Source organism: Haemorhous mexicanus, chromosome 2, assembly GCF_027477595.1.
Source record: "Haemorhous mexicanus isolate bHaeMex1 chromosome 2, bHaeMex1.pri, whole genome shotgun sequence".
NCBI lineage: Eukaryota > Metazoa > Chordata > Aves > Passeriformes > Fringillidae > Haemorhous > Haemorhous mexicanus.
Window position 1 is genome coordinate 33,638,551 of NC_082342.1, and position 12,235 is coordinate 33,650,785.

A 12,235-nucleotide genomic window follows, 5' to 3' on the forward strand; every position below is an offset into this window, starting at 1 on the left:
CTCCGTTGTTTTTTTTTTTAAAAAACTTAAATTCATCATGGTTAAATTCATTATCCCACAATGAGACAAGGGCTTGGCATGAACCCTGATGCCCTAAACTTTTGCTAAGCTACAATGGAAAAAATTTGTGGCACATCTTGGGAGTGTTAGGTTTTGCTATGCCGAGCAAATGCCAGTTAAAAATATCGTAGTCTACAGACATAAAATTTCTTTTGGCTTGGGTGGACTAAATGGTTTCACTCACATTTCTGGGTCTGAACTTTTTGGTGCTAGTGATTGCTAATTGCATATTAAAAAAGAGGAAGCTCAAGATCTTCATTAGTTCCTGCAGAAACTAGTTCCAGGCCATTCACGTTCTATGATCCCTCGTTCCTGCAGGAAGGGGATTGCCATTCCTGTTCATTCATCAAGCTCCCTCTGTGTAAAGGGCTGCTTATACCCTGCTACAACAGGTATTTGAACTTGGGGACATTGCTCTTGCATGAAGTTTTGGGAATCTTCCAGAAGGTCCAATTAGGGAAGAAGACACCAAAGAGGCATAAGTAAAATCCCTTGCAGTGCATGTTTCTTGCCTAGCAACCTGCTGGGAGGTTGTTTATGGAATAGCTATCCCGCAGGGTTAAGAACAGGCTTAAGTAGGACAGGTTTTGTAGCCCTTAAGCATGACAAACTGTGTTTTCCATGTGTCTCATCTATACCAGTGAGCACTGGAGTGCAGGCCTGCAGTATCCACTCTCTACACCGGAGCACTCCAGGAGTGCCATGGTGCTCAATCACATCATTGTGTGGTTGCTTTGGTGTCGACTGTGCTCAGCCTGTGGGAGTTCAGGGGTGTTCTAGGCAATGGTCAGGCTTTTCTCCTCATCCTACAGCCTCAACCTCAGTCCAACCATGAGTGTACGTTTATATATAAAAAGGGAAAGCAGGCAAAACTGCACTTAACTGATGGTTCAGTCCTGCCTTTACTTGTTTGACTGTGTAAGGGTCACTGTCTGTTAGGGTGAAATGTGGTGTATTTCCTTAGGTCACACTGGGAAAAGTTGGTAATTCATGGTAATAAAAAACCTGTTATTTGTGAGATGGAGAAAGAGAAATGAAAAAAAATACAATAATCATTTACATCTGCAAGCACTGAGTGAGCACGTGATGACACGTGTTGCTCCCTGTCTGTCCTGCAGGCTGGATGCATGCTGGCTACCCCATCATGGGCCACCTGGATTCAGTGAAGGAGATGTTAGATGTGGAGCACATGCAAACTACTGGTCTTTGGGGTCCCATCCATGAGCTGGGACACAATCAGCAGCAGCAGGCATGGGAGTTCCCCCCTCACACCACAGAGGCCACGTGCAACCTCTGGTCTGTCTATGTTCATGAGGAGGTGCTGGGCATTCCCAGGCATCAGGCCCATCAGGCACTCAGGCCACAGTGCCGCAAGGAAAGGATAGAAGACTACCTGAAGAAAGGTGCTCAGATAAAGGACTGGAACGTGTGGACTGCTCTGGAGACATACCTGCAGGTAACAGGGAAAATGTCTGTGTGTTCCTAGTGCAGTCACTGAAGCCTGTGTCAGAGGGATGTCTGCAGCCTGTGACTGTAGCTGTGAAGCTTTGTAAGGGTTTGATTACTGTCAGAGGGTTTATCTTGGGCCCAGAACACACCTGAGAGGTAAAGAGACAGAATGCCTAAAGTTGAGGTGTCCTGAAAACCTTCCTTTGTCAGATTTGGGCTTAGCCACTCAGGGAGATAGCTCAGTGCAATGTACTGATCTTTCTCCCTGGAAAAGAAACAGGAACTGCTGCTTGTTATACAACATGGGAAAAGGAGGCTCAAATTTGTGCACAGCTCTTTCATCCACAGCAGATTTCCTGTGGGACAGTGGGCTAGTTGTCAAAAACCCTTGGCACTGTAAAGTGTCTAGAAGAGCCAGGCTTTGAACAGTCTCCTGGTGAGTTACATGGCCTTTTAAAAAACTTAGAGAGGAGGGTGTTCATATCATCCAGTGCACTGAGTGGAGCCAGTGTAGGCCAGCAAGTGGCAAGAGGATGGGCTCAGCCTGTCCTTCTGCACACAGAACTGAATCCCTCACTGTGGTTCAGACTCTAAAACATGAACCCTATCCTAGATTAAAGTGCATTCTCTTGGGAAGCAAGCAAGAGAGATTCCCCCTTTCCCTTAATCCTCCTAGAAACTATTAGCCTAATGGAGAGAGCACTCAGCCTGATTTTAACTGGGAGCTGCAAAGCAGATGTCCATTATGGTGGCTTTAGCTACTGACTGTTGTGAGATGAGTGTTCCTCAGCTCCCTTGTCTGAGAGCTCTCACACTTCATATGAGGAAAAAAATATTTACTGGAGGAGTATTGATCCTGACTTCTCCACATCCCAGAGAAGCATCTGCATGGTCAAGCTGAAGAGTCATCCTCTGGGGATTTTTGGTGCAACCAATAACAAAATATTTATACAGAGGGAACAGCTTTAAGGGGAGAAATTTTCCCACAATACCTTACCAGTTTGGCCACTGCCTCACTGCCTCACCCACACTTGTAGGCTGGGATGTCTCATCTCCTGCCTGATTACTAACAGGACTGCTGGAATAAATGTGGCATGGAAGAAAAGTTCTAATTCTGCAGCAGCAGTTTTTCTGTATGAACTCCTTTTGTTCTTATTCTTAGGCAAAGCATGCCCTGTTCATAATCTATCCCTCCCATTTCCTCAGTACTCCTTGTTCTCCTGTGCCCCTTCTTTCCAGCTATTCTGTCAGTGTCCCCTCTGAAACTGTTTTCACAAAGCAGCAGCTTATTATATAAGTTGCTGACACTTCTGGCTACTCCCAATGTATCTTTGATCTCTGTTTGTTTTGGGAGATCAGTGTAATGGGGAGGTATTTTTCTGTACTTTAGTGCTGTTAGTTATGCTGTGAAGCCTGAAAAGCCTAGATGCTTTCATCTAAATTTACATTCATTTTAAAAGACACTGCAGAAACCCATGGAATTTTCTACTGTGTGTAACACAGGAATAATGCCAGTGAAATGATAACTGTTTGTACACTCTATTGTTTTTCATCAGTTGCAGGAAGGGTTTGGTTGGGACCCCTTCATCCACCTCTTCTCTGACTACCAGAAAATGTCCACGATCCCAAAAGACAACACTTCTAAGATGAACTTGTGGGCACAGAAGTTTTCTCAGCAGGTGAATAAGAATTTGGCTCCATTCTTTACAGCCTGGGGATGGCCTATCAAGAAAGAGCTGTCTGTGGAACTGTCCCCTCTACCCAGCTGGGAACAAGATCCAATGAGATCCTACAGACCATAAAGGAAAACTACCTAAATCCTGGTTCTTATACTAGCTATGGCTTATCTTTATCTCCATGTGTATCTCCATGATGGCTCACTATGTGCTTGGATATATGCTGGAATCTTCAGCTTCTTGCTGCCAGTGGAGGCCAGCTCCAAGAGAGATGCAACAGGGATCAGCAGATCAGCAAGCACCTAAGCTGTCTTCTGAAGGGTTAAATAATCAGTGAGCTTTGTTCCAGGTGCTTCACCTCAGGAAGAATGTAATTCTGAGTTGATCGAGTTCCTACAGAACCTTTCTCTGATGAAATGGAAGTTTTCTGGGTGGAGCAGTCCCTGGACCAGTTTCAAGGACTTTACTATGGGAATAGAGACCTTTAAAGCAAATACTAGCCTCCACAACATTGTATTCTGAAGTTATAATCTCAGTAACATGAGATTTTCACAATTATTTTTGTTGCCCTAAAATCCCTAATTTTTAATTCCTCTTATTATGCAGAATTTCACAGCACCTGTTGTGAAAGTGGCCTAATATTGCATATATACAGGCTATATAATGCATAATTTATACTGAAATGCTGTAGATTTCTTCCTACATTCTGTGACTGTGTGACCCAGCATCCATCTTTATATAAACAAGTCAATAATAAGTTTTAGCTGTCCTTCAACCGTAGCCTGACAGCAAGATACATGCTAATGAAGAGGAGAGAGTGGAAGCAGGGAGGTGACTTGATTGTAGTCAGTAATGGTTTAGCTCGTGGACTCATCAAAGGTTAAGATACAGGCACTGACCTGACAGCCTGAGGGAGCAGGGAAAAGGAAGACAACAGCTCATAAAGGCAGAGGACCAGCCTTTTCAGGGTGCAACAAAAGTTCATGTTACTCCCAGCTTTTTCATAGTTGCTCAGCTATTATGGTTTTGTTAAGCATGTTAATGCTTAGCCTAAGAGCTCACTAGTGCCAGCCCATTCTTACGTATCAGTAATAAATAAAAAAATATCACTGTAGACTTGCAGGTTTTCTCTGTGGTCCTATTTTTATGTCTCCATGCCCAGTAAAAAAAAAGGCCTAAATAGAAATGACCTAAATAGAAGTGGCCTTGGTGGTAAAGTTGTTCAAAGTTGAAAAAAACACCATGGAAGTCTCTAGTCTGTGGTGTGGTCTCATATATATCATAGTGCCAAAGGAGAGCACATTGGGTCAAATATCAGTCACAGTTAAAGAGGCTGTGCAGCCTCCATTCTTCAGGCCTGGTAAGTGGTCCCAAAACCTAACTGTGTCAGGGGAGTAAACTGGCATTTCTGCATTTATAGCTTACCCATACTTTCCCCATTTTCTGAGGTTTTTTTCTTTTTGTGGTCATGTGTGTAGAAAATATCAAAATATGTAATGTTCTAGGAAAGTCTTTGCATTAAGCTTCCCATTTCTTAGCCCAGAAAGTATATTGATAAGACCTTCAATTAGGAATTAATCTCTTTCCATGTTCCCAGTATAAGCATGTCTGAGACATCTTTTAAGTGGCTTGATATTAAAAACTGAATATCATCAACTTGCAGTAGCAGCAGATGTGGGGTCACCAAAGATGACTGAAGCCCTTGCCAGCATCCCAGGATCTTCCTGTGATTCAGTAAAACACAGTTACATCCAGATTAATTTATTGTTTCTGAGGCCATGCAAAGGGGTTTACCTGTGGTGATTGTCCTCTTCACATTTAAAAGTTCTTTTCAAATTGGCTGCCTTTTTTCACCTGAATGCTGTATTAGGGGGAGCTGACATCTCTGCCTGGTTGTGAACCGTCTGTCAGTAGCATCCTCCTGGGCTGAGCTGGCCACAAGAACGTCATCCTGCCAGAACCAGCTGCTGGTGTGCACCACATGGGCAGCCCAGAGAGGCGGCTTCCCGTCTGCATCAAGATGATGGATGCAATTGTCAGGCCTGCAGCCATCCCAGCAACTTTTCCAAGGCCAGAAATTAAGGTGGCAGATGTCCAGATATCAAATGGCAAGTCTAATAACTAGGACATTTTGTCTGTATTTGTGATGGATATTTGTAAGGGAAATACACAAGGTGGTAACACTTTCACGAGGCCACGCAGATCCTCAAATCAGCAGATCAACTCCACCACATCCAAGAAGACTGCTGGAGAGAGTAAGAATCTTCTGTGAATGCCAAGAACTTGTAGGCAAAAGTAGGTTATTCTGGAGCTGAATTTGACACTGTAAAACCTGGTGAAGGGAGGCTGGCCACCAAATGACGCATACCATGTCACGTTGATCTTGTTGCTGTGGGAGTGAATTTATGCTAATTGCAGCAGAAGGAAGGGAAACACAGGTTTTAGTCCTAAACCAGCCTGGTTTAGGCAGGACAAAGGAGACTTTGAAACTTGAATTAAGGCGTGCAACAGACACATAGGCAGCCTACTGTGTAATGAGACCCTGGTGTTAGCATGCATAGGATTGCTTCCATTAGTGGGGAAGTGAAGCAGTGGTAGGGGGAAGAGTTGGTTGTAAGCAGCATTTTGCTGTCTGTCATTTAAGAAATCTGCTGTTTAAAGACAATTCACTAGGCCAGTGGAACTGAAGTTTGTTATGGGTGATGAAGAGGCTTCTAAAGGCCAAATCTCAGCATTATTTTCAATTAATCTTTGTTCAAGTATTGCTCTTTCCTCAGTGGGATTGGCAGGTTCTTTTGGCTCTGCTTGACTGCAGCACTGAAGGCGTTTTCTGCCACTTGAATTGAAAAATTCGTCAGCTGCCCAGGCCACCACTCAATAATTCACAGCAGCTTGACTCACGTGGTGAATCTGGTGTCAAGTAGAACTAATTCAGGAGAGGCTGGCCCAAGTCTAAACACTGGCACACCAGCCAGAGCTGGTTATGCCCCATCCCTGGCAATATTCAAGGTCAGGTTGGGTGGGACTCTGAGCAATCTGATCTGATGAAGGTGTTCCTGCTCAATGCAGGAGAGTTGGACTAGATGATATTGAAGGTCCCTTTCAACCCCAACCATTCCATGATTCCATGAAAAGCAGGTACTGTGTTTCCATACGGCATCTGCTTCTCCAAACATGTCTTTCTGTCAGAAGGATTTTATTAATCAGTCATTACATCTGGCCTCATATGGCCCTGAATCCAACAGTAAAGTTGTAATCTGTCAGTGGCTCTGCAACAATTGTGTTGAGATTACATATCAGTTGCTTCTGGATTGATTTATGTGGCTCCTTCTCGTAAGATAACCTATATAACCTATAAGATAACCTATAATCTCCTAAGATAAATAGATTTGCACAGACACTGCAGATCCTGTGCACAGATCCAGGCAGCGCTGTGTGGCCTCTGGTGGAACCCAACATATAAAACTTCCTGCTTCTCTCAGACCTGCTAAAGCAAAGGGAGTGTAGCACCACTTCAAAGATGTGAACGGCTCTGTATCCCTCCTGCACTGCTTTGGAGCTGTGAGGAACCACTTCAGCCTGTTGAATTGTCCCTGAAAGAAAAAGAACCCAAGATCTCGAAATCCTACAAAAAGCTACTGGAACATGACTTTTAAAGCTGGCTGTGGTTGTCAGCAATACTGAAGAGCTCTTGGAAGATGTTAAGGAGTACAGTAAGTTTGTCTTTTCTGAAAAAAGAGGCTTTTTAGAAACAGCATGAAAACCAGCAAAATTGGAAGCAAAGTGATGATAAATACAGTGAAGAAGTCATGGTGGCCATCAGCAGCAAATTCTACCCAAAGCTCAAGTGATTTGTGGAATAATACTCCGTATTTCCATAATATTCAATAGTAAAGAGCTACTTCACTAAAACAAACTGAGAAGAATCTATCTACCCCAAATAAACCAACAAAATAAAATGAATCCTAGTTGATGATTTGCTTTGTGGTACAACAGACACTGTGAGGGCACAGTGGAAGTGGCTGCTCCCTGAGGATTGGCGGCCAGGAGCCAGCTGCAGTCACACAGCCAGCAGGACAGCTGGGGACCAGCCACCACACCTGAGTGAGGCAAGCAGGGCGTGCCTGGCACAGCATCCAGGGTCTAGATGGCTAGGCAAGTCTCCAGGAATGAGGAAGGTCTGAGGTCTCAAGCATGGAAATCAGTCCTCAGATCAGTGTTGGGTCCAGTGATGGTGACCATGGTCAGACATATTCCAGTGGTTGCCAGGCAGGCCCATTGTGATGAGGCACATATGAAATCAAGTGAGGAAGTCAGACCATGGATCTGCAGGTAAATTAAGCTTGCAACATATTTACAAATGTACTATTTTAATCCAGGGAAGCTTCTTTCCTTTTGTCACTTCCTGCAACCATTTGATCCCTATCCCAGGTCATCTCGTCTGTTGACTCTTAGTCTCCAGTACTGGGTACGTGTGCTAGCTCACAGGATTCCACAAATCAACACAAGTCAGTCCTCATCTGTCTCTTGAGTAGCACACTTCAGCCGGAGAACCACAGCTTCAGGGAAAAGTGTTTGAAGCAGTCCTCAGAAAATGTGCTTGTTTTGAGTCATTTGTGATCCCAGCACAGTGCAAGGCTCATTGGTCCATGGAATATATCGGTTTGAGATGTAATAGTGAACCACAGCCTTTGGGCAGTAGCAAAGATGACTTCTGATCACTGGAAAATGTTATTTTTATTTTTCTTTCTCTTTTTATTTTTTCCCTAATACTCCATTTGTGCCGGTCTTTCAGTGTTGTGGTGCAATACAAGATTAACTGACAGTACAAACATCAACTGTGCAGAGTCTCTAGGCAGGGAGCCTGCATTTTGTGCTCTGAGAAGAATCTTATGTATTGTAAGTATGAAGAGACATTTAAAATATGCATACTTATAAGCATGGAGAGGTGGGTTGATATTTTTTATCAGTCTTGTTTTGAACACTTGTAACAGTTGGGAAAAACAAAGTAGAGATCAAACCTGTAGGCACAGTCCTGCCCTTCAGGATGAAGAGCACTTATATAAGTACTTGAATTTTGGTTTTGTGTGAATAGTAGACAGATGAGTTTGTTGAATAATCTGATGTTGTTAAAGGGCTGCTTTGGTTCTTCAGTAAGCATTTAAAATTTTGGGGGTAGCTACACTTAAAAAAAAAAGGAAAAATGCCCTGTGAAAAGACCAATAACTGAATTCAATACAAGATTTTGTTAAGAATGCAGGAAGAATAATTCTAAACTTCCATGCACGTATTTCGTACTGTGTCACTTGTGATTCAGAGTTGCAAGAAGCCTTTGGCTAGGAAGCCTTCACCAAGATGTTTTCTGAACACCAAAATATGACTGAGCTCCCAGATGGTGATGACTCAAAAATGAATCTGCAGGCAGAAATCTTTTCATATCTGGTCAGGAGGAATTTTACTTGTTTCTTTAAGGCCTGGGGATATCCAGTCTGGGTGAACCCTTCCCAGAACTGGCTGTTTCTTTCCCCATCTGGTCAGATGATCCCATGAAGCAATATATCTCCTAAGCAGGTTTTGACTCATGAAAATGTGATTGTCTGTCCTAAAGTCAGTGCTCTGCAGTAGTTTTAACTGATGTCTGAATGGTGTGGTGTTCTAATGAATCTGAGAAGGGTCTCTGTACTGTACATGTGATAGAAGGGTTCATTCTTGGCTTTCTCCCAAATCTGTCTTTTTCTGTGTGGGTCCCACTACTTCCTTTCCCAACAGAAGCGATTTTAACCACAGAAGGGGAAGCATTGGCTCTCTTATTACCAATGAAACCAATCAACCCCTTTCTATTTTTTACTTTCTCGGTTTGCTTATCTCCAAAATGTTCTCTGTTCCAGCCTTACTCTGATTTCAGGTATGCAAAGTTTGTTAATTATAATCATTAGGAGAAGAACTGGACTGGGGGGAAAATGTCACTTTAAAAACAGAGACACCTTAGGAGATAATAAAGCTGGAAATAAATGGAAGAACTCAGGTGAAATTATGGCTATAGCCATGAGAAATGAGGATGATCATTTAGAGGAAAACCTTGATGGGCCGCACAGGAGAGGCCTTGATGTGTGTTTAATTGTTCTGAAAGAGGTTGCCTTCATGCTCTGCTTTCAGAGTAGGCAGCTGTGTAGTGAGAAACAGCTGATTTAGCTCATGTCAGAAGCAAAAGAGTGTTCAGGCAGTGAACTTGCCTCCTTGATCCTTAGCTAGAGTAAATTTGCAGACATCTAATGCATGTAAAATTGTGGCAACTTAGTCTGCATGAGGATCTAAGACAGCAGGTGCCTCACCTAGCAGGACTGAATGTCATGGGAGGAACACAGCACTGGAGTGTGTTTACAGTGGTCTGGTTTGATCTCCAATCTAAACAACCAGATCCATGTCCAGTTCTTAAATGCTAGACTGAATTTCCCCTATGTTAAAACATGGGCTATAGCACAAGCCAATTTTTATGGTGAGCGAAGCAATTCCTTGTCTTATGGCTGTGTTTTCCCTTTCTAGTGAAATCTTACAGAATTCTTACCTTGCTGTAGAGCCATTGATGCACCAGAAGGGACTGCAGTGACAGAGTCAGAGGCACTGTGCATCTCCTCCTGATCTCATGAAGGCAGATCACAGTGACACTGAGAGAGTGCAGGTGACTTGCTGTGAGCAGGAGGTGGTGCTGAAGTGCTGGACCTCATGATCTGCTGAGGCATTTCCAGGAAACCAGCAGATTGCCCATAAGCCTGTCAAGATAAATGATTTATAATTAAGCAGCAGGATGTGAAAAAGCTTGCTCAGGTATGTAAACTGATTCCATATCAAATAAAAAAGTGGTTTTATTTCCTTGTAACCAGGTAGAGACATAAAGGCTAAAATTGTAGGATTTGTCTTAGACAACTTGAGATAACCAGCATGAACTGGAAAAGTGAGCAACTGGGGGTTGTGGATCTCTTGGATAACAAGAACCTTGCAAGGCCAACAGTACCTGAGTTAGTACTAGTACCTTAGACACGACTGCTTAGGCAATCATTTCAGAAACACTAAATTTTAAAAGACAGAACAGACGTGTGTTCAGTGCCAGAACTTCTTTAAATGCCATTTCTCTCTTTTATTTCTCCCAAACAACATTGTATGCTCTTCATCTGTGATCTAGCAAGAAAAGGTAAAAGGAAACAATATTTAAAAGGAAAAAAAAAAAAAGGAATAAAGGGGGAGAAATGGGAGACAGCAGGAGTGCAAAGAAAATAAAGAAGTGGAGAAATAAATGTTGTAATACATGTAAGGGAACACAAATCTGAGGTGAGATAAAACAGAAAAAGAGAAGGAGTAGAGCTGTAATTCTCTGCTTTGTCTAAAAAAAGAACGGACACCCTTGGAGGAAAATTTAAATCCTTATAAAATATAGTGTCTGCCAAGAAAAACACATACATTTCACTTTATTTCATCACTTGGCTTGGCAAGGATAATGATTTATTAGAGAAAGTCAGGCGTATCCTATAAAGGAACACTCAGCTGTCAGAGCTAAACATAAAGCATGCTCAGTGTACAGATGTAATTAATAAGTCTGATCATAAGAATCAACACTGGATGTCCTTCCAACATGGCTCTAATAATGTTTTTCCAGCTGAAGACAGCATCTCAAAGACAGGGCATCGTGAGCTTTCTGGAGGAAAACCAGAAGCTAGCTCAGGTTTGAACCACAAGAGAATTTTGCTGCAGCAGAGTACCTGAACTCAATGGTGTGTGTATTCTCACAAGTGAATGTCACTGTGCTCCTTTCCTCAGACCCAGGTTCCTTTCCAAAGCAAAAGTTAATGTGCCAAGGAGTGGTAAGCATCCAGGTCTTGTTCTGAGAGGCAGGTGGCATGTGGCCAAGATGTCCACCCGAAAGCAAGCACTGCAGGTGTCATCATAAAGAATGCTATTCTGACAAAATTTTTGTCCTTCCCACCCAAGCCCTGGCTTTAGTATGCAGGAATGTCCTTCTGAAGCTTTCTGAAAGTTCTGTACCTGTCTGTCGTCACCTCTACCTCTTGCTGTGGCATCTGCTGCCTCCTGAATCAAGACAGACTTGAGAGGTAAAGACTGATTCTTATCTGTTGGAGATAGGCACCTCCATCAGCCAAATCCACATTGAAGAGGGGATCAGGAACATCCCTTCAGCAATTCTGTAGGCAAACCCAACATCATCTCCCAGGATCCCTCTTTTGTCATGACATCTCAAGAAAAACTTTGTTTTCCAAATTTGGGGCAGGGAGACTGTTTCTAGCAAGTTACGTGCATTTTCTTGCAAAGCAGTCTCCTGGTGTGGGTTTTGCTCTGCCCCATCAACCTTCCAGGAACCAGAACTGCAGCACCCCTAAAACCACTTGGAAAACATTGGTCACTCTCTGCGTGTCTTATCTGCCTCTTTTTCTTCCTCAAAACCCTGTTGCTGTAAGTTGCAGAACTGAGCTGGGGGAAATCGAGAAGTCCATTGCAATGTTTGGGTTTGTGGTCATGTTGACAAAAAATAGTTTTCTCCATTGTGAAAGTATCCAGCAACTTTAGAAACTAGGAGGCAAACGCTTTGCAACAGCCAAGCTTTTGGTCCAGTGGCTAAACCAGAAACCTGGAAAATACACTTCTTCGGGCAGAAATGACAAATGAAATGACAAAAATTTGTACTCACATTTCTGATGGGAAAAAAAATATCACCCAGAACTGATTTTTCAGGTTGTATTTTTAGTCCCAAACTGAAAACTCCCAGTTCCTCAAAGAATATGGATATCATTGATGAAAGAGAGGAACATACAGACTGGAGTTTGGGAAATTTTAGGGAAGCAGAACATTGCTCAAGACTTCTGTGTATCTGATTTGCAGTGATGCCTCTGATAGGGGTCTTCCACCCTTCTCTCTGATTAGAAATTTCTCCTTAGGGGACTCTGGCTTTTTTCCTTCTTTGTTACATTTAATTGCTTTCTCTCCCCTTCACTGCCATGCCTCATCCCGCCACATCTCGGCAGAATCTCCAAATCCATTGT

The 12,235-nt window shown here is 43.0% G+C and overlaps 1 protein-coding gene across 3 annotated transcripts in view; it reads left to right on the forward strand.

Moving 5' to 3' along the window:
• Window positions 1-4,307, forward strand: part of TCAF2 (TRPM8 channel associated factor 2) — a 37,296-nt gene extending 32,989 nt beyond the window's left edge. For all 3 annotated transcript variants that reach the window (XM_059838328.1, XM_059838329.1, XM_059838327.1), the window contains 2 exons: window positions 1,179-1,516; window positions 3,066-4,307. In XM_059838328.1, coding sequence (XP_059694311.1) covers window positions 1,179-1,516; window positions 3,066-3,311 — 584 coding nt within the window. In that variant the 3' untranslated portion in view covers window positions 3,312-4,307. The remainder of the gene's footprint in view (window positions 1-1,178; window positions 1,517-3,065) is intronic.
• Window positions 4,308-12,235: the final 7,928 nt, after the last annotated feature.